At 43.8% G+C, this 25,414-nt stretch overlaps 1 protein-coding gene and 1 long non-coding RNA gene across 2 annotated transcripts; one reads left to right on the top strand and one right to left on the bottom strand.

Moving 5' to 3' along the window:
* Positions 1-526: 526 nt before the first annotated feature.
* On the bottom strand, positions 527-7,977 carry GCM1 (glial cells missing transcription factor 1). The gene is made up of 5 exons (XM_065679169.1): positions 7,819-7,977; positions 5,808-6,060; positions 4,738-4,850; positions 3,002-3,130; positions 527-1,265 (listed from the first exon to the last, which is right to left on the bottom strand). Exons 1-5 carry the CDS (start codon positions 7,918-7,920, stop codon positions 663-665), a joined length of 1,200 nt encoding a protein of 399 aa, XP_065535241.1. The 5' UTR covers positions 7,921-7,977; the 3' UTR covers positions 527-662.
* A 10,322-nt stretch (positions 7,978-18,299) lies between these two features.
* Positions 18,300-23,949, top strand: LOC136014408 (uncharacterized). Its single transcript, XR_010612682.1, has 3 exons — positions 18,300-18,587; positions 20,915-21,036; positions 21,350-23,949. It is a non-coding gene; the product is annotated as an uncharacterized LOC136014408 (long non-coding RNA).
* The last annotated feature ends 1,465 nt before the right edge of the window (positions 23,950-25,414 follow it).

Here is a 25,414-nt window from a genome sequence, read left to right as displayed (position 1 = left end):
AAGAGGGTAGGTTTATATTGGACTTAGAAGAAAAAAATTTTATGAGGATGGTGAGGCACTGGCACAGGTTGCCCAGGGAAGCTGTGGCTGCCTCATCCCTGGCAGTGTTCAAGGCCAGGTTGGATGGGCTTTGAGCAACCTGGTCTAGTTAATAATATCCCTGCCTATAGTAGGGGCGGTGTAAGATGAAATACAGGTGCCCTCCAACCCAAACCATTCTGTGATGATTCTACACAATACTTTCGCAGGGCTGGTGCAGTGGAAGAACTTATGCCGCTGCCCAAAGGAGCTGGAAGAGTGCAGAGGGGCACACAGGACATTGTGGTCCTTGAGGTCATTTGTCTGCACCTTCCACAGTCCTACAGGCTTGAACAAACTGCGTATCAAAGGGGGATTGAAACGCTACCAAAACAGAACGGCAGCAAGGTAGTCTGTCAGCAGAGCTGACACATTTTATTAGACCAATGAAATAGTGAGGGACAATACAACATCTAAGAAAACCTGAACAAAGACAAGTCTTCGGGTATGAAAGCCCTTCCTGAGCCCTGCAAGAGGAGCCAAAGCGGAATCAGCACGGTAGCACTTTGACATCTGCGTTGCAACAGGGATGGAGAATTAGGCCTGTTGCCAAAGGAGGAGGCAGAGAGGACATTTAGAGCCAGTCACCGTAATGGGTACAGGTTAAAAAACATGTCGTCGTTGCAGTAGTTGAGACCCACATGGCGCCCTCCCTCACCATCATGTCCTTCACTTCCCCTGAGAGGCACTGAGAGCTGTTGGTGGTGCTGTGCCCCACTTGCCATGGGGCACGGACCTCCCTGAGGCGCAGGGTAAGGTAGTGGGGGCAGGCAGCAGCTGTTGTAGGCCAGTGTGGATTTGTCCTCACGGGATCCATCCCCCAAAGGACCCGTGCTATGCCTGAAGGGGCCATGTCCATCCTTCTCCACGGGCAGAGAGTGTGGGGTGCTGGGGTGGGTGCAGTGCTGGGGGGAAGGGGCTGTGCAGGGGACAGCAGGGCCACTGCCGGGCCTCCCGGTGCTGGGGTTGCTCCCGAGGGCTGGGCTCCTGCTCCAGGCCAGCACCTCTCCGGAGCCCCCATCCTCCCCAGCTCTGGAGCATGGCACCCACCCGGAGCAGCTGCCCCGCACCGGCTCCCGCGAGCTTTTGCTTACGTGTCCCATGAAATTATCTGGTAGCGAGTAAGCGTCTGGCTTGGAAAGAAGTAAAGGCAAAGCCTCCCGCGTCGTCACTGCACCTGTCAGGGACTTGGGACAGCACGGCATGGGTTAGCAAAACAAGGTGTAGTGTGGCAACACGACATAACACCCGTCCTGTATGAGACACTCATGAATGCATTCCGCTAATACAGGTAATGGAGCAGGTGCCGTAGCACAACATCCTCGTGGGGTAGTGCCGGTGGGCTTTAGGGGCAAACCAAACAGCGCTCCCAGACCACGGGTCTGGGTTTGTTTCACCAGGTTTTGCTCAGAGCCTGTTTTACACTGAAAGAACTGTGAGACCTCGCATTCACAGCCCTCAGCTCTCACTGCCAGCATGTATTAAATAAACACCTGAAAATTAAATTATGCAAGTACACTTGACACCACAGATTCCTTTTTTCCTATGGAGTTTGTAAAAGCTACATGTGATTTTTTTAAACTGATTGTTCTGAGGGGATCTTTTCACTACGATAATATGATGCTTCAGATTTTCATGACTCTACCTGTATTTCTAACTAATAGATTTTCCTGCCTTTACATTTTTTTACCCCACAAACAGAAACTTCCTTCAGGGAGGGAGCAGCACACAAGAATTATCCTTCTAGGTCTTTTGTTCTGGATATTTCACAACCTCTTTAATTGCCCTAATTATTGGATTATAATTTTGCAAACTTTACTTCCCTTCAGAACACTCATTCTGTGCTACCAGTTTTGATGAGTACTTACAGGTCTCTCTTCTTTGTAATTCTACTTTTGCATCCATTTAATTATAGTGATTTTGCTGACTGCCAGAGTAGCAAAGCTCTTTTCAGCTATCCTTCACTCACTATAAGAAGAAATTCCAACAACCTGAGGTACGACCCAGCCCACCTTCAGCTAAAGACCCGCTGACGCCATAGGGAAAACATCCTGTGTATCACTTGCTCTATTTTGGGCTCACAATTTTCTCCTCCTTTGTCTCTTGTGAGCACATTAAAATCAAATATTTTTAGAAGACTTTTTGCAGATTCAGGGACACAGACTTTGTTGTCAAACCAGACTCCTGAGTTAGTCGTATTGCAGCCTGTCTTGGCAGAACACAAATATGATGGGTTATTTACCCCCAAAGAACCTGCTGGAGAGCCACGAACAGGGAAGCCAGCTGAGATTAAATGGTAACACTCCAACTGCACAGTCAGACCAGCTGAACAGCAAGCTCTATAATTAGGTATTTAAGACATCTTTGGTCTGTTCCTACTCCCACATGATTCAAAGTCAAAACACCAGGAAGCTGTTGTACAAAGGGAAGGAAGAAGACATAGAATCATAGAATAGTCAGGGTTGGAGGGAGGCTGTGTCCAGTGACAGGACTCAAACCTGATGCAGCCTGGTCCAAAATCTGCCAGGAAATGGTCACTGGCACATGCTGTTCTCCTGACCTGTGCCAGGGCACGTTGTCTTGGAGTACAAGTTAGCACTGGCCAAATCCATGGCAGGGACCATGAGAATAGTGACATGACTGAGTTTTCCCTCCAGCCCTGCTTTGTTTAACAGTATAGATGTAATGCCATGTTGCCACTATGCCCAAATTGGCTCCAGGCAGGATGTGCTGGCAGTGGATGACAGTGCTGAGCAGAGAAGGATGCTGAGAATAGCCCTGTTCCTTCTTGGACTGATCACAGGGAGGCAGAATGTGGAGATGTAAGCTTGGTCTCACCCAGACTCAAAGCCAGACAACCTCCACCGTGCTTGAACCATGGATCACTGCACCCACAATTTCACTGATCAATAATAAAAGTTACCTCAAGTTCCTGTATTCTTTTCAATCTTGGACAAGATGGAGAAAAAGTTGTCTGTGCTTTTTGGGTTGATCTTCTTGCTTCTGCTTCTAATTTTGTTTCTGGACGTGGATGGTCATGAGCTCCTTTGGACTTTAGAAAGTAATTATGGCATGTTAAAGTTAGAAACAACCTTGTTATTAATCTTTAGGGAATAGAATTTGTAGCACAGGCCAAACCCACACATATGTCCTGATTTAAAACTTTGTATTTAATAAGGCAATGTGTGCTCACAGCCCAAAAAGCCAGCTCTGTCCTGGGCCGCATCAAAAGAAGCGTGACCAGCTGATCGAGGGAGGGGATTGTCCCCCTGTACTCTGCTCTTGTGGGACCCTCACCTGCAGTACTGCATCTAGCTCTGGTGGCCCCAGCACAAGAGGGATGTGGACTTGTTTAAGTCCAGAGGAAGACCATGAAGATGGTCAGAGGCCTGGAGCACCTCTGGAATGGAGACAAGCTGAGAGAGCTGGGGGTGCTCAGCCTAAAAAGAGTAGGCTCACAGGAGACCTTAGAGCAGCTTCCAGTACCTAAAGGGGGCCTAGAAGAGAGCCAGAGAAGGACATTTTACAAGGGCATGTAGTGGCAAAGCAAGGGGGAATGGCTTTAAACTGGCAAAAGGGAGATTTAGATACGATATTAGGAAGAAATTCTTTGCCCAAAGAAGCTGTGGCTGGCTTGTCCCTAGAAGTGTTCAATGCTAGGTTGAACGGGGCTTTGAGCAACTTGGTCTAGTGGAAAGTGTCCCTCTCCACGGCAGGGGCGTTGGAACAAGGTGATCTTTAAGGTCCCTTCCAACCCAAACCATTCTATGATTATATGGTAAGACGTATTTAATGTGAGCTCAAGTAACAAATGTATCCCAGAAGATGAGTGATGGGGTAGAAGTTCTCTGAAATCACAAAACCAGTGCACCATATTTATGTACAGAAAAGACCCCCACACTAGAGCCCCAGTTGAAGCCACTGGGTCTTCTGCAACCTGGCTACAGTGTCCCTGCAGCCATTTCCATCCTCCTCACACTTCAGATATGTTTATCAGAACATTAATTTCCTTTAGCTTCCAAAGACATTTAATTTTATTAACTTGCACATAAGTGAAAGACTGGAAAACAGGAGAGTTCAATGGTTATAGTACTAAACTAGGAGTACATGTTCCAGAAATAGTGACCAGTATTTAAACACTTGCATACACTGTTTTCCATATATAAGTTACATATAACACAGAGATGGCATTTTCCATACACAGTCCCTTGGGTAGAACCATTTCCTTCCCTAAGATAAGCTCGTGCTTATTCATGGTGCCTGGGAGAAAAGGTTGAGAGAACGTGGCATTTCTGATTTTCTGAGACTTTGTTGGTTTCTATGTACCTGAGGCAGTGATTCAAAATCAAGAGGTTTTCCTGGGAGCTTAAGTGAAAAATCTAATATGCTGGAGAATCATAACAGCACAGGCTAATTTAGGTTGGAAGGGAGCTCTGGAGGTCTAGGTCAGCCTCCTGGTCAGGCAGGACTAAGTTCAGGGTTAGATCAGGCTGCTTGGGACCTTGTCTCACTCAGAAAATTTTTCTCCTTACAGTCATTTGATCTTGTCATATTCAATGACCTTTATTTATTTGAACAAAACCTGTCCTTAATCAATCTTAAAAACCAGTCTTTAAAATTACAATTAACTCGCACAGTGTAAGGTAATTTTACACCAACCTGAAAAAATATGAATTGTCCTTCATGCCTCCAGAAGTTGGTAACTGGGTAACCCCCATGGCCTCGGCAGGAAAGGAGCCTCAGGGGCCCATTGCAGTTTGGACAGCACTTCCCTGGAACAAAAATGATGGGAAATGTTTTCTATACCACACCATTCAGATGAATCCCGTCTGGTACAATGGCTCATTGGTGGTGGACTGCAACTTCTGTTCTGTGGCTCAGAAACTACACTGAGAAAAAACTGTGCAAAAAATTTTCAAATGTAACCAAAAATCAATATAAGCAAACTAATTATTGCCTTTATTCTGTTCCAGTAGTAAACATAATTAGCAAAAAAATGATTTCTATTATAGCTTTAGTATAATTTTTTTATCATGCGTTTATTATCATGGTCTGTTTTAGTCTTTTTAACCTGGCAGTATCCGGAGTTTCATGTCTTCTTGTCTGATTTTGATAGAGGACATCATTCTGACCTCAGTAAGTGCTTGAGCAATACTTCTCCTTAGCCAAAATGTTCATCAGATCCAGAAATCAGTATGTGCTCGCTCTACTGAGCAGTCAACAATCATTTGGAATGGTCTCATTAAAAATGTGCATGCAGGTTATGTTCTCTATTTTTGTTGCTCCAGTGACATGACTATGATGCTTATTTTCCAGTCATCAGAACTTATGAGCAACTTCTTTCCTGCAGGAGTTGTCTCCTGAGTTACTCTTGGGCCCATGCAATACTGAAGCTACACTCAGGGCAGTAGGAACAGCATAGCAGGAAGCTGCCTGAACTGCGCAGCTTTCTCAGTAGCCTCACTCATGGGCCAGAGAAGGCTCGGAATCAATCCCCAACCATAAGAAAAAGACACTAAAAAAGCAAAAAGCAAGAAAACAAACAAGCAAACAGCTCCTGCTGCAAAAGTAAGAAATGTAAAATGCATTGTTCCAAAATCAAGAGTTGCATTTGAATATAAAGAATGACAGCTGAAAGGCTGGATAATCCCAAGGGTATCCTCTAGCTTGATTTTTGTGTTGTGATCACTTATGACTGCCATACAATGAACAGCCATGTTCATACTCACGCTGTTGTTTTTGTCTTGCTTTATCACATATGGCTGGTCTTAGGTAGATCTTCCTCCCATCCAAGGTTGAGCAGTCATTGCCACAGACCACCACTCCAAGGCAGGACTTTTTTAAGATGCGAGAATTGTGGTTGTTGGTGTTTCTCATTGCCCAGCTGCTGTGGTGCCTCTGGGCATTTTTATCTTCCGAGCTATAGATATGCTTTACGTAGGAATCTGGCCATTCTTGAAACCCATCGATCTGTCTTACGTCCTGTGGAGAGACCAAAGCAAGCCACGTTTTAGGCTGAGGAAAAGAAGAGTGTGTGCCAGAGCCCAGCAGACCTGGCTTTCCAGCACCCTGTCAGGTGATGCTGGCTGGCAGGAGGGAACAGTGGAGAGAAGGCAGAAAATCCACAGCTCCCCATGGCTCCCTGTGAGCCCCAGAGCATCAGGAAAGCCTGGCCGGGAGGCTGTTTTAACTCACCCATGGGTCCAGCTCAGTACAGGACCTGGCTGGGAGAGGAAGGTGAGGTGCCTGACGTAAAATAGCAGATACTTTCCTTGCAGGCAGCAGTCACCACCTGACTAACTACTGTTAGCCTTTTATAGCAGACATCCTGCTTCACCTTTCAGGCTGTTCGCAGCACTGATACACTGAGTCATCTGTGTTGATTTGGCTCAGTTCAAGGGAAAAAGGGCAAATACTGAATCAGGTGGAGACTATGCCCACATTTAGGTGGGTGTTTAGTTCTGGACTTTGGTTCGTTTTGGCCTTTTGCTGTGACGGACTTCCACAGTGACTTTTCCGAAGTCCAAAACAAAGACACCTGTCATTCTGGTCAGGTTTTATTTTCACTGCTGTGGACTAAGCTACAAAACAAAAAGACACCACTGCAGGGAACAATTAAAATAAAACTCAATGGAGAAACCCCAAGCAACAAACAAACAAGGGACCAAACACATCACCTCATGTGGTACAGTCAACACAGTAAAATGCAGTAAGCCGTAAAGCGCCTAACATATCCGTTATGGTTTTGAGGGAAAAAATCTTGCAGGATTATAAAACTTGTTAGGAATGTCCTTGAAATTGCTGATCCCAGCCACTGAGAGCCATTGCAGCAGCAGGAGCATCCACTGAAAGGAGAAAAACTCTGTGCTCCCTCTAGAGTCACCAGATAGTGTGGGGAAGGGTGTGGAGGAAGCCTTCAGGCTGAAATACAGGTGAAGGTGACCTTGGAGTGCAGGGCAGAGAAGGAGGCAGTCTGGAACATGGAGCTTTTGGGTGAACAGCAGTGGCATAGTAGGGAAAAGACTGGGATCAGGTAAGAAGGCAGAGTTAGGAGGTGGAAGGCAGAACTGCATGCTGAAGGATGGCAGCAGGAAGAATCTGGCACAAGTGTGCTGGGTTGAGGGACATGGAGACAACGTTTGCATGCAGGGTGCTGTGGGCTTTCAGTGGAGAGCACAGTTGAAATTTTTAGATAAGAGGACTAGAAAAGGGCTGAGGGATGGATGGGTCACTGTTCTGCCTCTCAGCAAATCTCTGCAAAAACAAAGCAAGCTTTTCCTAGGTGTTCATAGGAGCGTTGCCTCCATGCTCTATCTGCAGCAAGGCTGAGCACCCGGAGTTGCAAAGCTGCCACGTGTGCTGTGCTAACTTCTCATAAAACACTACCCAGGGCAAAAAGCAAGTCCTGGACATCTCTAATTCAGTACTTACAGCAGGAGATTTTTTTCACCCTTGCTTTCTCTGCGCCTCATCCACCAATGGACAAGAAAGGCAACGCATCTGCAGCATTGCAATTTCTCAAGTATCAGCAGGTCTTTCAGTAATACATTTAAGGAACAATGCATGGAAACCTCAATATTTGCTCAAGATTTTCTAGCTTTCCAGTAAAACACTGTCCCATACCTCAATGTGGCAAAGCGAATAAAGGCAATGAAGCATAGATGACTGAGAAAGCACTGAAGGTCAGCAGTGGAGATGACTGGTCAGAACTTCATAAATTTCTAAGACACAGACACATACCTGGGGAAGTTTGATGTCATTGATATCCCAGCTTGTCATTTCTCCATGTCGGGAAGCAGAGTCCTCATGCTCCATAACAACCTCATCTGCATCTTTCAGCATTTTTGAACTCCTTCCCAAAGTTAGTGAGAAAGGTTTTCCTGGCTGCTTTTGAAGTTGACTGGCTGTCAGCACTCTCAGGCAGTTTACAACGAGGAAGCTGTTTCCTGGAGCTAAATGATAGAGAGGCTGCTCATTAGAGATAAAAATCAGTGTTCTTCTGCCAGAAAAACTTGTTCCATTAAAAGTTTTGCAAGCTGGCAAAGCAGTGGAAAATATAGCTTAGAGATAGCCTGTGATGTTACAGAGGCACTGTTAACAGCAAGCAGATTGTGCCTTTGTCATCTGTTTTGTTTTCCTCAGTGTCTTCTCATACCATGTTTATAATCATGTAACTCTGCTCGCAGGCTCCTTGTACATCTGATCTGACTCTGCCTGAATATTTCCAGAGCCAAACTGATTGAACAGAGTGGCTGCTAAGGGCTCTTTGAGTTGCTGCTTACCCTTTAGTTATTTCACACACCGCACGTAGCAAAGGTGAGCAACAAGACGGGGCTGCATGAATGAAATGAAGACTTGAGATGAAATAGCACTCAGCTATTTCAAATATTGTTGTAATCCCTGAGAGCTTACCAGTTATATGAAGGGTTGGGCTATCTGCATTTTCCTATTTCAACAGCAGCCTGAAGTAAAAAAACCCATCAAGGTGTGTTTGTTAAAAACAACATTCGTTTTGCCTGAAATCCTGTAAAGCAGGCAGGTGCCCTCCTCTGAATTTCAGTACCTGCAGAGCTTAATACCGTATCCTCAGGGATCCCATGCATGAAAAGGTTTTGGGGTTTCTTTTCTTTTGACAAGGAGACAAAAGGCAAATCAGAAAATTAACAGGCCAGTTTTCTCTTTATGGAAACTGGGGCAGCTTCAGTGGTTTCAGGAAGATCACTGCCATTTATAACAAGGATTTGTTAAAGACTACTGAGTAGTGGAAGAAGTAAAATACACTCAATGCTATTCTATCTCAAGGACAGTATTAGGCATAATTTATTTTATTGTTATTTCTAGCTCTGCGTATGCGTGGACCTTGGAAAGTGACTTAGCCTCATGTCCTCAGTTTACCCATTTACAAAATACTTGTGATCTTAATTTCACATGTTGTATTATCACCTTTAAGGCAAGAGTTTCCAGATATTTGCAGAACGCTTGAGACATTCGGCTATGTGGTACTCTGGCAGCATAGTCAAAGCTCTGCTGCCCCACTCTGTGGCTCAGGCTGTGGCAGTGGCGGAGAAAGAAGGATATGGAAGAGCATGCCACATTGAAGAAGACCCCAGAGAGGCATGCCTGGTACACTCAGGAATTTGAACTGAAGCTGGCTTGTTCTTGGAGGGCAACTAACCCATCAGAGGTTCAAATGAGATGTTAAACCAGAGGAGAAAGGAATATCACTGCTCAGAAATACAAACAGCTGTAAGAAACATTTGCATATTATGCTACAATGAAGATGGAGATAGTAAAGACAGGACAAACAAAATATGAGCTGCACTGCAAAACTGAGATGAATTTCCTAAACAAACGACCCTTGACTAATGAGTGCTCAAAGACATGAAATTATTTGTTATGTAATTCAAAATGGTAGTCTTATTGCTTTTAAAATTACTTGTCAAAATTACATCTTAGAAATTAAATTTTAATTTCATTCTTAATAGAGAAAATGGAATATTTATTCTTCTATGCTATACTGATAGAGATAAAACAATAATTAAATATTACCTTAGAGATTAATGAAAGACACAGGTGTTTTCATAATACACACACAAAAAATGAAGTTACAGAGAATCATACATTTTTAGCTATTTGCAGGCAAAGGGCTAGAAATAATAGCAAAAACTTTGATAATTACAGAATGATGTGGCCCATTAAATTTCTGATTGTAATTTGTGTAGCTTTAATTATTACTAAAGTCTAGCAGCTTTATAAATTAAAAGGTCCAAATTATTTTTCTTTCTTTTTCCTCTCTTCTCTTTTCCTCTCTTCTTTTCCTCTCCTCTTTTCTCCTCTTCCTTTCTCTCTTCCTTGCCTTGCCTTCCCCAGAACAAACTGTTCTGCTCCTCTTAGATACAAGGTGAAATTATTTCTATTTGGAAAAATACATATAAGGAACGTGGGAATTACTGTATTAAGAAGGAACGATATAAGTAGCACCTCTGTTTGGCATTGGAATGTAGCACAATCCATTGTGCTTGAAACACAGTGAAAGTAATCTAGTTATTTTCTGCCTTTTGGTTTATTTTTGTTTTCTTGTTCCTTGTAAACTCTCATCAATACAGAAGGTAAACAGCAGGGTATAGCAAGTTTTGGTTTTCGTCCAATGTTTAGTGTATTTGTTCATGATATGGAAGAGAAGAAACAGGGAGAAAAAAATTCAGATTACAAAAATGTATCTGAATTAATCCTTCAGAAGAATTTACTTATATTTCACCCTGACAAAATAATCCGTGTTTAGAAAGGCAATATGTAAAGTATTTCTTTGTCTTACAGAACTGCTCTCAGTTAACTCATGGAAGTGACCAAGGGATCCATATGAGCAGTTCCACAAACACAGTGTCAGACAAAAAGTTACCAGGCTGTTGGAATACAGAAGGACTGAAGTGCCATACAATAACCTATGGTATTACCAATTCACAGACCATCACTGACTTGTCACTTACAATACTGTGCAAAAAGACCAGTTCTTCACAGGCAGAGAAAGGGCTCAGAGCATAGAAAACCCATAAGAGTAGGGACTGTTCATTTTAGAAAAGAGGCATATAAGTAAGGGCACTACAAAAATGACCTAAAACACAGGAAGGGTGTAGAAGAAGCAGGAAGTGCTTTTCATTTTACTGCCTAAGAGCCCAGGGGCACAGAATGAAAACAACTGGCAATTTCAAAAATGAGGCAAAGAAATGCATTTTTCATTCACTATATTATTTGTATCAGTTTGTCTAATAAAAAATATTTCCTTTCCCTACCAGCCTTGCCCCGCTTATTTCTTTAGACTCTTCTACTACAGCATTACTACTAGTATTGCTGTAGTATGTCATAGAGGTTGAACACTAGGCAAGACTAAAAAAAGAGAGCAAAAACATAGCAAAGAATAACATTTGAAGACCTACCTAACACTTTTATCTGTGTAACAACTGAAATACATTTGGAAAGAGATATTAAGCCTCATTTTGAGACAAAATTTTTAACTAGCAAAGTGTAGGAAGGCTTCTTCTATCTTTCTTAGAAGTACTTGGTGTTGACCACTTAGGAAAATGATTATGAGTTTTTAAAAGAGATTATGTGTATTACCAGTTACATGATCCTACAGGTTAAATTAATTCAGTATAATCTGTAAGGTCTGATTTGGAGGGCAGTCTTGCAGACCATAACCACAGGTAGATACATCTACCTAGGAGTTCTACAGGAGTCAGCTCTACAGGAGTTCTACTGTCTAGGAGTTCTACAGTCATCTATAACGAGAGGACTGGAAAAAGCCCTGCAGCCCTGAGAAGCTCCCTGCATTCAGGCTCATGCTCTGAAGAGGACTGCGCAACCCTGCAGAGCCATACCTGGGGAAAGCAGCTGCCCCTGCTGAGGTTGTCTACCTCAGTCCTTGACAGTCTTTGGCTGCCAGGCTCTGCTGAAGGTTGGTATCTGATGGCAGAAACACGTGGTTGTAGGCTATTACAGAGCAGTAACCAGATCATGCTCCTTACTTGTATTGTTTTACCACCACACAAAGAAGGTGCTTTTGTCAGTGCTCCTATCAGTCTTCCTTTTTCTCTCTTTGGTTTCATCTTTCAGTGAGGTCAACCTTTAACTGATCTCAGGTGTAGTCAATGGTCCTTTACATGGGCTGAGTTATCCATGCTGCAGTGTGCACTTCACTATCTTCCACAGCTGCTTTGCCTCCACAGCTGCTTGCCTCCCAGTGCATGATTTCCCCTGGCACTGAAGGTTCTCCCTGCTGATGGGAACTCTCCTGCCCCTCCTCTACTGCAGGTGTTGGCTTTTGCATGCCTCTTATCCTTCTTCCGTTCTCCTTTCGTTACTGCAGAGCTTCATGGTGCTGCACTGCCCCAGGAGCTAAGGAACATACAGGTTTGAATAATAATTCTGTATACCAAGGTCCTACTGGTGCTCTTTTTGAGCAATATTTCTCTGGATTGCCATGACAATTATTTTTTTTTTTTACTTTTTATTTCTTAAAATGCATTCTCTAGACTTAACAATTTAATCCCCCAGTTCAGCCTTGCTATTTGATTAACTGTGACAGCAGGATGAAGTAATATGATTAAACTCACAGACATGGAGCATAAACTCACTACAAACGGAGATGTCACTTGTAATGAAAAGATGGTTTTGGCCTGTGCACAAATGCTCTAGGGATGCTGCTCATTTTCTGGAGACAAGCTTTTGTTCCCAGATGGCGCTGACATATCCTCAAGTGGGTTGCCTCTATGTTCAACATTATTTGAAATGCTTTATGCTGTCTTCGCTGTTCAGTATCCAAAAGTGAAAGCTTCTCCCCTGTGGTCTGCTGCTTTGAAAGAGAGATTGCTATATTCTGACATGGAAGTATTTTTAAATTCTTGGGGGTTTTTTGGTGGTTTATTTTTTTTCCTTGGGTTTGTTGGTTTTTTGGATTTTTTTTTTCCTTTGTTTCTTTTTAATTCTTTTCTTGAAACTGGCCTTGCTAGTGCACTGGATGTCAGAACTGGCTGCTGGTCTCATGTTTTTGTTCAGTTGTCATGTTTCTGAATTCTGGACTGCTCTGTATAAGAAGTCAGGTGTATGTAGGTAGTGTAGTTCTAGATTTGCTGCTTCAGTCACATTCATTGAACAGTTTTTAAGTTTTTATTTGATTTAAAAGTTTAATCTCTTACCCCCATTCCTGTTCCTAGAAGAGCTGTATGAAATGACATATTCTGCAGGGTTCTGTGATGGTCCCATCATGCAGAACAGACATGTGTATACTGTAGATTATAAACCAGACAGATTAGCCTGGAATTCACCTCAGAGCTCAAGCACTGATGAATGTCTTAGGCTCTTTTTTTATCAGACTACAAATATGTAGTTTCATCACTTTTGCTCTCATGGGGCTAGGTCATTGCTCAGCACAGGCTCTCAGGGTGGCTTTGTCAGACCACCTGGGAGTACTGTGTGTTGCCTGCGCAGAACAGAGGTGCACACGCATCACCATTGTAGCACCTTATTAAGGGGATATTAAAGTCCTGCTGGTGGGATGGTAATTTCTTGAACTGCTCCAACTCAACAGCTTGCAATCATCTCAGCTTTTCTCTGTGTCAATTGAATAATACTTCAGTCAGATGCAGTATTCTCATTTTTCATTGTCTATCTACTTCCCTAGCTGTTTCCAGCAGACAGATGCAGTTGTGGGCATGATTTGCCTGCCAGAGACTCTGCCATATCAGCTTCATGTCCACATACTTATATCACATATAGTAAATATCTCTGCCAGGCTTCTCAGTCCCTGTTCTTGAGGAAACTAATATTTGTCCATTTGTGGATTAGCTCCCAAGCAATATTCTCAGCTGATAGCCTGCTATCACAGAACCATAGAATAGTTAGGGTTGGAAAGGACCTTAAGATCATCTAATTCCAACCCCCATAGTTGTATAATTTACTATTGGAACAGAATAATATGAATAATCTATTAAGACTTTAAAAAAATTATTATTACTATTTGTCCCAGGGGAGTGTTTTAGCATTAAATACTAGACATATATCTTCTTCTGCCATGTGAAGAACATAGCTCCAACTAAAAGGTCTGAGGCCTGAGCTCTTTTTAATCATCTATTTGGATTCTTGAGCATATGCAAATAGATGTTTCACTTAATTTCTCAGTAGCTCCTTATTAAAGCTGTGAGTTCTGATGCTTTGGCACTGAAGTCTAGCTTCCTATTCACTTTATTGATCTGTTGTTGTCTTTTTTAAACTCTTATCTTACCAGACGTTTTGCAAAGCATGTAATGTTGTGGCCATTCTATTTACTTCCTTTGCATCATAACAGCATTAACGTAGTAGGTCTGGATAAAATTTTGGTTTCACTTGTGCATCTTGCTGACTGTATAAACTATCTATTTATTTATTAACTTTCACTAAGATAATAAATTCTCATGCTTTAGCTGAAGTCTCCAGCTTCTGTGGAGAAGAAAACCTAAAGTTTTAGTTGGAATGCTTTTTGTATGTCTTATGCTTAAAAGTTACAACATCTTAGTGGCAGTATTGTAATGTAAAAATTAGTTTATGGCTTTTCTTATTTTGCTAGTTTTCAAAGCCTAGCGCATTCACTCATGTCATCTCTTGATTGGGTATTCAGTTCCTCATCTTGCCTTTGCATCTGAACATTTAATTTTGTTCTGCGTGGTATGAACATCACATGCATGCAAAATCTCATCTCATGGATTGACACTTGCTTGTTGAACATGGTGCTTTTCTCTTCCTTGCAATGTAGTCTTCCCTTTTGTGATTTAAAGAATGTCTAATTGCTAAACGAGTTGTCTTTCATGTCCATCTGCTTCAGAACAGGAATTTGTTATGTCACTGTGATTATTATTTTCCTTGTTCCCTCCCTGCTCTTGCAATCTGCATTCTAATTTTCATGTTGTGGGATCTGACTCGTTTCTGTTATCTCTGAGAACACTCCCTGCTTTTCTCCAGGGTCCAGGTTTTCTGCAGCTGAATCCATTCTCAGCTGCAGGTAATTCCAAAGTAAATTCCTATCAGTTAATCATGCCCTAACTTCAGAACAGTCACTGTTTCTCGTATAATCAGCTGCTGTGGTAATCATTTACGCACTTTATGTTTCCCTTTCTACAGACTACATTGTCTCAAAGACTCAACTGTTATGTTAGAATTATAAAGATTTAACTAATTTGATCTGCTATACATTCAGGAATGAGAGAAACTTTTCATAGCCTAGGCAACTGAAAGGAACACTTCAGGGGAGAAAATTAGTTTCATTCTGGTTGCTTGCTTTGCAACAGGGCATTGCTGACTTTACTCCTGAGAAAGCATAGCTATTTGTCCAATTGGGCTGGGGTCAGTATTCAAGGGATCAATGGAAATTATAACCATGACACAAGATCAGATCTTTTTCAGTTTTGGAAGTGCCAGATTACACTTGATTATCTATTTAGTTTTGGTCTTAGAAGAGAGGAATACAGCTAGAAGCCTAGGCTTGGCAGCCTGGCATGCCCTTTTGAGATGGTTTCTGTCACCCTTTGGAATCTCTCAATTCCCTCCATGTCGTTGGCCTCATCTGATCCAACCCAACAAAGCTGCTCCATTATCCTCTATTCAAACACTTTCTCCTTGCCCTTCACAGCAGTCCCCAGCATCTATTTCTGTAGGTCCCCAGCAAAACTCGGTGAAGACCAGCCGCACTTCTGCCTTTTGGGGACTGAAAACAAGTCAAACCCAGACAGGTATGTCCACCCACATGGGCAGTCCCTGCCTGTGCTGATGAGGTGGTAATAGTTGACTCTGTCAAAATTATGACCAACTTGCTGTTTTCTCATTCGATATCCATCTACAACATTAATGCATTTCTAAGCTTATCTCTTTCTCAAGATCGGCTTGAAAAACTCTACTTTCTTATGAGCTTTGCCTGTCCTTGCATACTCCTCATACAGGAGCAGGGTGCACAAATGAGTTTCTCAGGCTTCTAAGCTGGTGTCTGACTCCTGCAATATCCCTGTGGGCAGGAGGGCACCCACAGTTTTGCCTTCCTCTATGAAAGACCTGTGCATCCTCCCTGTATTTTCTCCTGGCCCTTCCTGGTCCTAGCTGTGGCAGCCACCTTGCAGACCTTGTTTCACTGGCAAAATGGAACTCCTGTTAGGACACCCATCCAATAAAATAAGCCAATGGTGCAAGACAACACCTTGTTTTCTAAAACTCCAGTGGACTCTGTTATAGCTAAAGTCCTCATGTACTAACAGATGAATTTCCTAAAAGCCATGACAGCATCATTATTCCCCATGCCACATCCCTTACCCTGCTTTCTTTCTCCACTCACACTCACCTATCCCCCAGCTAGCTGGAGAGTGCACAATACAGTATCCATAATATCTACAATACCTAAAGCTTTTCCATCATTTTTTTTTTCCTGAAAGAATAATAGGCAGCAAAACTAGTAGCCCAGGATGCCTGGTTTGTACATTAGCTCCGAGGCTCACCTCCCTGTTTTTGTCTTGATCGAGTCATGCTTGCAGAAGGACTGCCTACCCTGTCAGGCATTCATGCACCCCGCACCCCAGGCTCACTAAAAGCTGGGTATGTCTCTGTAAGGCAATGTGATGGCTAGGTACTGGAAGCTGTACAGCTCTATTACCAGGTTGCTCTGCCAAAGGTTATTTAGTTCTGCTGGCTGTACTTTTCTGTCTTGTGCTACACCCTGACATGGAGAATTTCTTTCTGCCTTGCTGCTCAGCTCAGTTTGATGTATATCAGAGAAGCCTTGCTATAAAAGCCCATCTACACGAGCAGCATGGTATTTTAAGTTGTTCCGAGTCTGCTCTGAACAAACCACTGCCCTCTCCGAAGATGGACCCTGCCTTTGAAACTGAATACAGTGCAGTTTTCAGCATATCTAATAACATGGTGCAGCAATCTTCTGGTAATCTGATGACATGCTCCAGTGATTGCCTGCGTATCTGCTATCATGCTGTAGCACAAACTGCAGTGTGAGTTTAATAAGTATCGCTGGGTTTCCTTACACCTTGTGCTCCCCTCAGCGCAGAAGGACAAGCCTGGCTTTTGTTTGCTCTGCATTTCACTTGTCCATTTGTCCTTCATGAAGATGAATCCCAACAACTTTTTCTGCACTAAGTTACTGAGCTAAAGCCCCTGGACTTGCAGCTGTGACAGCAGCAGGGAAGGGCACTGTGCAGCAAGGTCCTGGACCCACAGATCTTGTGGTTGACATTGACACAGAAAAGCAAAGAGCCAGGACATAATGTACGGCACCGCAGGCATTGAACAAACCCAAGCTGTCACTAGCTGTCCTGAAACCCCAGATCATGACACTGGTTCCCCTCTGTGGGGCCACCAGGAGCAGGAAGACAGCAAATGGGCAGAAGCCTGCAGGGACACCCACAGCCTGGGTTTGGCAGGAGCTCCTACTGACTATATAGTGTTATTTATACATCTTAACCTTATGGAAACAATGCACCTGAGGTGCTGCAAAGCTCACTCCAAAACACTGAGACCGCAATAATTTCACTGCTGCTTTCTGAATTACCTTTGTTCTAGCTGCACTTTAGCTAGTTGCTTCTTCAGGGATAGTTTAATTTTGTGGCAAAAATGCCTTTCTTATTGTTGCTGATGCACAAGTGAAAATTGCTTTTAATGCTCCTTCCCCCCTCCTGAGTAACTTCAAGGCTGCTAAGCAGAAGTTCTTGAAAAATGAGGAAGACAAAGTCAGGATGTTCTTGTCTGTTCCTTCCAGAGTATGTGCATGACTCCAGTTCACCTTGACAGGGGCAGCCAATTGATCTGTAAAGCTCCGTATGAGGAATTATATCCTCAGGAGTGCTACTAATATAGAGGTGTTCTTGTGCCCCTAACTAGCAGCAGGTTTCATACGTTCTTTGAAAGAATGCTGCCTGCACCCTGGTCAGACACGAATTCCCACTACCCTCCCCTCACCATGTGAGCTCTCTTACTTTTCCACCTGGATTTGCTGAGGTTTAATCCTCTGGCTTTGCAAGCGATGATTTCCATTCTTAGCTGCTGTTCACCCAATTCATTTTCCTGATCCTCCTCCTTATTTAAAACGTAAAATACTTTAAATATCTAAGTTTTAAATAGGTACAAGCAAGAGATGCTCTTACAAATTGCCTTGTGCATAAAGACGAGGTCTTCTAATCTTGCTGCTGTGGCACATGTTTGGGGCACACAAGATTTCTAATATCTGTAGTCCTTCAAAGCGGGCAAATCATTGAAATGAATCCCCACAAGTTTTAGTACAGAAAAAGAGAAAAGCAACATCAAGAAAAAGGGCAATTCTGTCTACTGCTGTTAGGACCTGGTCCTGCGGCTTTTCCGAGGGACCTGGGGGAAGTGGTGACTGGGATCAGCCTGCAGTGCATAACCATCCCAGAGGTGGAGACTGCTGCTGTTGTCAGGCAACAGCCGAGCTCACCAAAGCCTTTTTTTTCAAACCACAAAACTCACCTATTTGTATATAAAGGACTTGTGCAAAGGGACTTTTCAGCCATGACTATAGCAATCCCTACGACATTGGTTAGTCATGCAACAGTGAAAAGAAACCCAGAACAAACTCAGAAACATTAAACTACTTGGAATGCAGAGTTTAAGTGGTTACTCATTCAGGGAAAGCTGCTCTTTCACTCCCATTCAGCAAATCCTTCAAAAGGAACAAAACCAAAGTCGAATCAGTCATCTCATTCAGAGCAAGCATCTTCTTGGGGAGAAGAATCAAATAAGTGGCTGGATTTGGGATCAACATCTATTGTTAAGATCATACCCACTGTGTTATGCGACAAGGAGGTACAACAGGACAAGATGAAAAAGGGCTTTGTGCAGGATGTACAGTACGTCCTTACACGTTGCTGTGGTACATTTTCTGTCACTGTCTTTGACAATCTATAAAAGTTCACAAGATAAAATGACTTCCAGCCACCTTTGAGCTTTTCCTTGGCTAAACAGGCCTGGTAAGTACCTCTGGTTAAAATGCTATGGGGCAGTCAGCTGCCGGTTTTAGTATTCTTGCTTCCCTTTCTTCCTTGCTCCTGTCTCTTTGTTAGTATGCAAACCAGAGCTTTGCTGTAGTCTACAGACAGCAGAAGACTTGGCCTGACTTTCAGCACCTGGAGAAACCAGCAGTTCCCACAAAGACGGCACAGAAGGCCCCACAGTGCTGTAGATGCTCCAGCATAACTGCAGGAATCGCTGTGTCACCTGAGCTGTGCAAAGGGCAGATTTCTTCTGAAACGTGGGAACTCGAAACAGCCATTCCCAAGCACAAGTCTGAAAGGGACATTTATGAGGTGCTTAAGCTCTTCTGGGTCAGACATTATCTGCTTGTTCTAGGTATTACTAGCTTCTGTTCCATGTGATGGGCCTTCGTATTTAACACAGATACATAAAGTTTAAGAAATGTACCAGAACTCTGAAAGTTGTGAGTAACGAACTTTGAAAGTCACCGTAACCCACTGACTGGCTGGATTGCTTCTTTCTGCCCCAAGCTGTGTGCAGTTTATGCCCAAATGCTCAATGGTTTTCCAGTTTTGCCTTAGGGGGGAATTTTCCTTAGGGGAAAGTGCTCTGTAGTGACCTTGATAATTAAGAAATGGACACCGATGTTGTAAAAGAGCTCAGAAATACATTGGAAAGTGAACACTACACAACTAAATTGCGCTTTATACTTTTCAGTGGTTACTGAGTTCTAACTCTAAAATGACTTGGAAAATCTCAGAAACGACTTGCCAACTATTTTCAGAGAGCTGAAATGAGCTGTGTGTGCTGAGATCATTAACAAGACCAAGAAAAGATGTATTCAGTGCACTTTCCCATCTATTAGATTACTCTGCCTCTCCAGCAGTCTCCGGAGAGAGCCTCTGGCTGCTTCTTAAGGTCACTGAATCATTTCAGTACAATAAATGATCTCTTTAGCTGGAAATGTTGGAGAGGCTCCCTGTGCCTCAGGGTTGATGTATCAGTGAGTCACTTCAATCCCTGTGCTCATGGGTGAGAATGCACCGCGCCCAACCTGCCTGCTGCCCCGTCCATTTTGTTCTCTCTGTCCTCCTTCATGTTCTTTTGCTTCCCTGACAGCATTAAACTGATAGAGATCTGTGTATTTTACAGTCTGTGCACAGAAAAACTCTCTGCACTTGGGAGTCTTTGGCTTTGCAACCTGTAGGCAATTACAGGATGTTTTCCTGCAGGGCCCTGACAGAGCAGGAGAACAAGGTGTCCTGGGGCAGGAACAAAGCTGTCTGCCACACCACTTGAAGCTTGGAGACAGCAGGCATTGACAGGACATTAAAGGTTTGCCCTTTTAAGAGCAGATGACATGCATGGTTTGGCACACCATGTAATCAGTGACAGAAAGAATAGCAGGTCCCATAAGCCATGACTCTGTCACAGAGGGCGGCAGCATCTCCAAGCTGTGATCCAGCAGAACATTGGCAAAGAAGACCAATGTATCTTTGATAAATGCCCTTATTTCCCCTGACAGGAGATAGCAGGCTGTTCCCTTGGTACATGGACACATGGCCCGTAAGCCTTCAGTAATATTTTCTCTCTTTACCCCCAAGTGTGCAAAACATTTCTCTTCCAGCTTCGTTTTCTATTTCACCTTTATAACTTGCCATTCTTTAAAGCTCAGTTCCCTGTTTGATTGAATCCTTGTAGAAGCTAGGTACAAGTAAGCAGCACTCCGGTACTAACACGGTAGGTAGTTCAGTAGTGCCGGCAACAAGCCAGCCTATTGTCACTTTTTTCTTCTATGTGTTGCAGCACAGGTGAGCTTTGATACAGTCCTTGGGAGGCAAAGTGGCTTTGAATGGGGAAGTGTTTCTTACTGATAGGAAGCGGAGTGCAGAATAAAGAATCAAAGGAGCAAACAGGCTAAGTACGACCTGAATCTCTGGTAAAACATGGAGGTAGTTGGAAGGCAAAAGGGTAAAAGTCAAGGATTTAAGAAGTGAGGGTGAATTCTTCTAACAGCAGGTATTAACAAATATGGATCATATACCACCTCAAAATGAACATAGAATCATAGAATAGTTAGGGTTGGAAAGGACCTCAAGATCATCTAGTTCCAACCCCCCTGCCATGGGCATGGGTCTGCTTGTCTGAGAAATTGAGTTCTATTTATTTGTGTACTTACTATTAAGACTGAAGAAAACAGAGTTAATTTAGCAATGACTGTGCAAGAAATGTGGAAGGCTGGGTGGTGGAGCTTGACATAAACAAACCGCTTCAAACAAATGGGCATAAAGCATGAGCTGTGACCATCACGTTTTCTTGACAGGATCTTTCCGGAGCTCCAGAGTCAAGGTAGAAGCTATGCTGTGTCTGGTGGAAGATCCAGGATAGAACCCCCAAAACTATGGAACACCTATTTAGGCCAGTAGAAAACAAGCTAAGTTTAAGGTAATTAGAAAATTTGTAATTTAGCCATCCTAGACTATGCTCAGCTGAAACAGTTAGGAAGTTAGGAAGAGGAGGCCTAGCTCTGGAAAAGAATTGGTGGCCCTGCAGCAGGGAAGCCCATGAAGCATGAACTGCAGAGAAAGGAGGAGGATCCTTCGGTGCCAGCCTTTGCTTTTCAGCCCTGCTCGATTGGGGGGGTGGTGGGAGAACAAGGACGAGGTTGTTCTAGTTGTCCTGTTACTGCAAAGCTCTTTTGTAAAAGTTCAGGTTTCAAACTGTTTGCTTTAAGGTGACGTTTTCTTCCTTCTTCTAGTCACTCTTAGAGTTCACCTGTGCAAAGAAGTGCATGTGCTATAAACTGGCTTTCCACTGCAGCAACTCCTGCGCAGGCATGCTTGGCTTGGGCCGAGTCCAAGCTACTGCACTTTTTTGGAGGAAGGAAGCTATCACAGTTGCATCCCCCTCTAAACAAGATCTCAGATGTCTGTCTCCTCTTGCTCTCTGCATTTCTACAGTCACAGGATAATTTGGGTTGGAGGGACCCTCTGGAGATCAGAGCTCAAGGCAAGGCTAACTTCAAAGTTACAGCAGGCTGCTCAGGGCCCAGCCAGTTGAAATTTGGACATCTCCAAGGATGGAGATCCCACAGCCTCTCTGGATAGCCTGTGCCAGTCTTTGGCCACAGTCACAGTTTGTTTCCTTATTTTTAATTTGCATCTACATTGCCTTTGTCCTTTCATTGTACTTTTCAAACTTTTGTCGTGCCCCTCAGAGAAGAACCCACTCTTCCCCCTCTCTATCAACTCTGACAACACTATGAGGTGTCCCCCCTTTACTCTGCAGCTTCCTGAATCTTGATGCTCTCTGGAAGGCTGAAACATAGGTGCTTTCCCATCCAGCATCCTCAAAAAGTGAGGACAGCTGAAAGACTTCAGCCATCTTAAGTACAAACAAACCACTTCAAAGTATCTCAAGTTGCCTGAAAGCCCAGTCAGGGAAAAAGGTCACCCCTCCCCAACCATTAGTGGGCAGGGTATCCAAACTCACTCAAGTAGAAGTTAAACATGGGATGCTGCCTTTACTCATTCAGTTCTTACGCTGCTAAAAGGCCCAGGTAGGATTTGATCTGGGATCTTCAGTTTCAAAGGATAAAAGAGTCAAGCCAGAGTGTCCTCTAAGTCTGCATCTTGAAGACGTCTTCATTTCCCCACCAGATTGCATTATTTTTAGAATGTGTTCAGTCTCCTTCTGACCTGGTTTCTATACATTATGCCATGAATGATTAACATACATACAACCTTTCCCTCAGAAGGAACCTGCATCTCAACAGCCAGCAAAGTTATTATAGTTCTGCAAGAAAAGCGCATTTCTGGTCCAATCATCAAATATATTTGTTATCATTATTCTGAGAGGAAGTTGCTGCACTGATTTTTCAGCAGCTGACAGGACAAGGCTTGCTTTACAAGTGGCTGCTTTAGTATAGCAAACATCAAGCAGACTCCTGGACACCTTAGACTCTTGTCCTCTTTCAATTTATGTTTTAGCACTGCTTGTAAGAGAGTATTTTTGTGTTGTGTTGCTCCATAGATCACTTTGAGAGAAATGAAGACATGTACTTTTTCCACAGGGGAAAAAAACCCTATTATATATTGTATTTCAACAAAATAACTGAAAAATATCAGCTAAAATAATTAGCAAGGCAGTGTTGTCTTAGGGCTCAGTGGCACCTGCTGCTCAGAGACAATGGACATGGTGCTCCCCGGGGAGCATTTCCTGGCACTTGCCAGGCCTCTGCCGTGAGTGCATCTGCAGGGACAGTATTCTGGTGCAGGACCATCACAGAGGGCAGAGAATGGAAACTCTCTCGAGTCACTGGCCATCCTCACTCCCACAGAGTGGCCCTGCAGACCGCAGTGCTGAGGAGAGGCCCAGGAAGGCTGGTGGCACTGAGGAGAGGAGGAGGACCAGCAACCATTTTCCTCCCTCTCCCACTGCCCCCAGACTCCCCTGTATTTCAGTTTTGCCCCAGGATGGGTCTCAGCTGGTGCTGAGCTCCCATTGCCCAGGACAGAGGCTGGGTGCCAGGATAGAGCCCACAGGTAGCCAACTGCTCTGTTTGAAAGGTGTCAGGGGTTAACACGACCACCAAGAGGTATAGCACTTGTTTCAACATCAGTATTGGGATGCTGTTCTCCCTCTATGGATATTTTAAATGATTCTACACAGCATGAGCCATCAAGACTAGAGACAAGAACTGTAAGATGAGTTTTCAGTAAGGAAAACATTACCAGGTAATCTACTCCAGAAGGTGCTACCAGCAAACAGCACCATCAGTATATGAGGTTGAAGTCTTCCATGAGGTTAGACTTCTGCAGGCAAAAGGAAGAGAGGCAGCATGATTGCCGGCTGATTGCCAGCATAATTTCCAGCATGATGCAGCATGATTGCCAGCTGAACTGGTAATCATTTGAGCCAGACGAACATCCCGGGAAGCAAAATTGTGCCTAGATGGTGAATGCAGCCATTTGACATAAGGCCAAAGGAAGAAAGGAGTAAAGACAGAGAACACGTGTCTTAGTGCTACTCGAAGGAAACTTACCCTTGCATCAACCCTGAGCTGCAGCTGCTCTGCAGAGAGCAGGGACCGTTTTGGGTGTTCATTAAGCACCTAAAGCTGAAACAGCCAGTAAACGCAGTGGATCAGAATACTGATCTGGTGTTATATTAATATCTATGCAGAATCTCCTTTGCCTTGCTGAAAATGAGAGCAATTCAGTTCATATTCTCCAGTTTCTCTTCCTGTCCCTCTTCTGAAAACTGACACCAGGGCATCCTTCTTTCTTGCCCACAGTGTGTTTGTCTTCTGTATCCTCCGAATGTTTTCCACTAACCGGGTTCCCTCCTTTTTCTCCTAAATAGCCTCCTGCTTTGATCAACAGAAGGGGCTAGCAGCGGTCTTTCCAGTGCTCCAGCTGTAATATTGAGACATCTGCAGGACCTTGATTATCACTAACATCGATTGTCTAATTAGCATAACCAAATCCCTGTCCCTGACTCACCACTTGGGTTTAGAAGCTCACTCTTTCTGTACTCCCATAATTCTGTACATTATCACGTTTGCTCACAGGTGAGTCTGTCTGATCCACACAACTTCGAGGGGTCAGAGCAGGGAGGATGCTTTATTCTATAATACAGAGGAGCTGCTGTCCTAGCACCATGCTTCCTGATTCTCTTCCAAGGCCACACATTTGGGGGTTTGCTCCCCCACCTTAATCTAGTATAAAGCATGATAAATACTGAATGCTATTAAATACCCAGCCGTTTGTATGTGCTGGGCAGCTTGTGATGCTAATAGCCATTACAGGTTAAGCGTTAATGAAAAAATACATTTGATTAGAGATTTGGGATGAGTTTAATGGGTTTGTTCATTTTCTCTTCTTCGCTTAAATGCATTCATTCACATCTCACTATAAAATGCTCTGATAAAGGCCTGGGCACCAGGATACAGAGATCTGCATGCTGATCATTTTAATCAAAACAGCCCCTACTTTTCCCTGGAAGCCAGACCTCCCAAGGTTATTTGTATAGTCAAGGTCAGAGGCATGGTAAAAGCCATTATGCAGGATACACTTGCTTTTAATCTCCTCTTCCTTTATGACTCCTGTTTCCACACTAGGAAAATCTCTTGATTACAAAGCCTTTGCAGTGGTGAAATAAAGGGCAACATGCTATTTTATTCTCCTGTTATGCAAGATTAATTACTCTCTGATCATCTGTACTACTAGGACCTACCGCGCAGATGTTTCCAATATAGGACAGGAGCTCTGTTTGCCTAATACTCACCTTTTGGTCCAGTCCTCTTCTAAAAAGGGTCTAAGCACGGTCTTTGAAGAACAGACTACAGTGCAGTTGCAAGGGAAAAGCCTCTGGCTGTGAAACCTGTGTCACGGTGTACATATTTATATGCCATCCTCGCTTGTGCTGCGTGCTGCGGTATTTGTCACTGCTGCCAGCCCTCCCGGCCCCGCCGTGCAGGCAGTCCCCAGCCTGTCCCCGGCTGTCACCTCGCAGGTGCCACCAGGAGAGGGCACCGGTTTATAGCGGGTGCGCGGCCCTGAGCTATCCCCCCCCCGTGGTGCTCCCGCTGTTACCGGGCCTCACGGCCGCCGCCTCTGCTTCTCCTCAGCCCGCTCAGCCAGGCTGACACCAGGCCTGGACTAAACCAGACCCGACCCTGGGAGGACCTGGTTTGAAACCCCAGTGCTTGATTGCGTCGTTCTTAAACCTCCTTAAAACCATCTGCGTAAGACACAGAACACCCCTGCAGCTGCTGCTCGCGGCTGCTCTCTCCGCTTCTGAGGCCAGAAGGCAAAATCTA

The sequence above is a fragment of the Lathamus discolor genome, chromosome 5 (assembly GCF_037157495.1).
Source record: "Lathamus discolor isolate bLatDis1 chromosome 5, bLatDis1.hap1, whole genome shotgun sequence".
Taxonomy (NCBI): domain Eukaryota; kingdom Metazoa; phylum Chordata; class Aves; order Psittaciformes; family Psittacidae; genus Lathamus; species Lathamus discolor.
The sequence above is the reverse complement of the archived record's forward strand: the minus strand, read 5'-3'. Positions and strand labels throughout refer to the sequence as shown.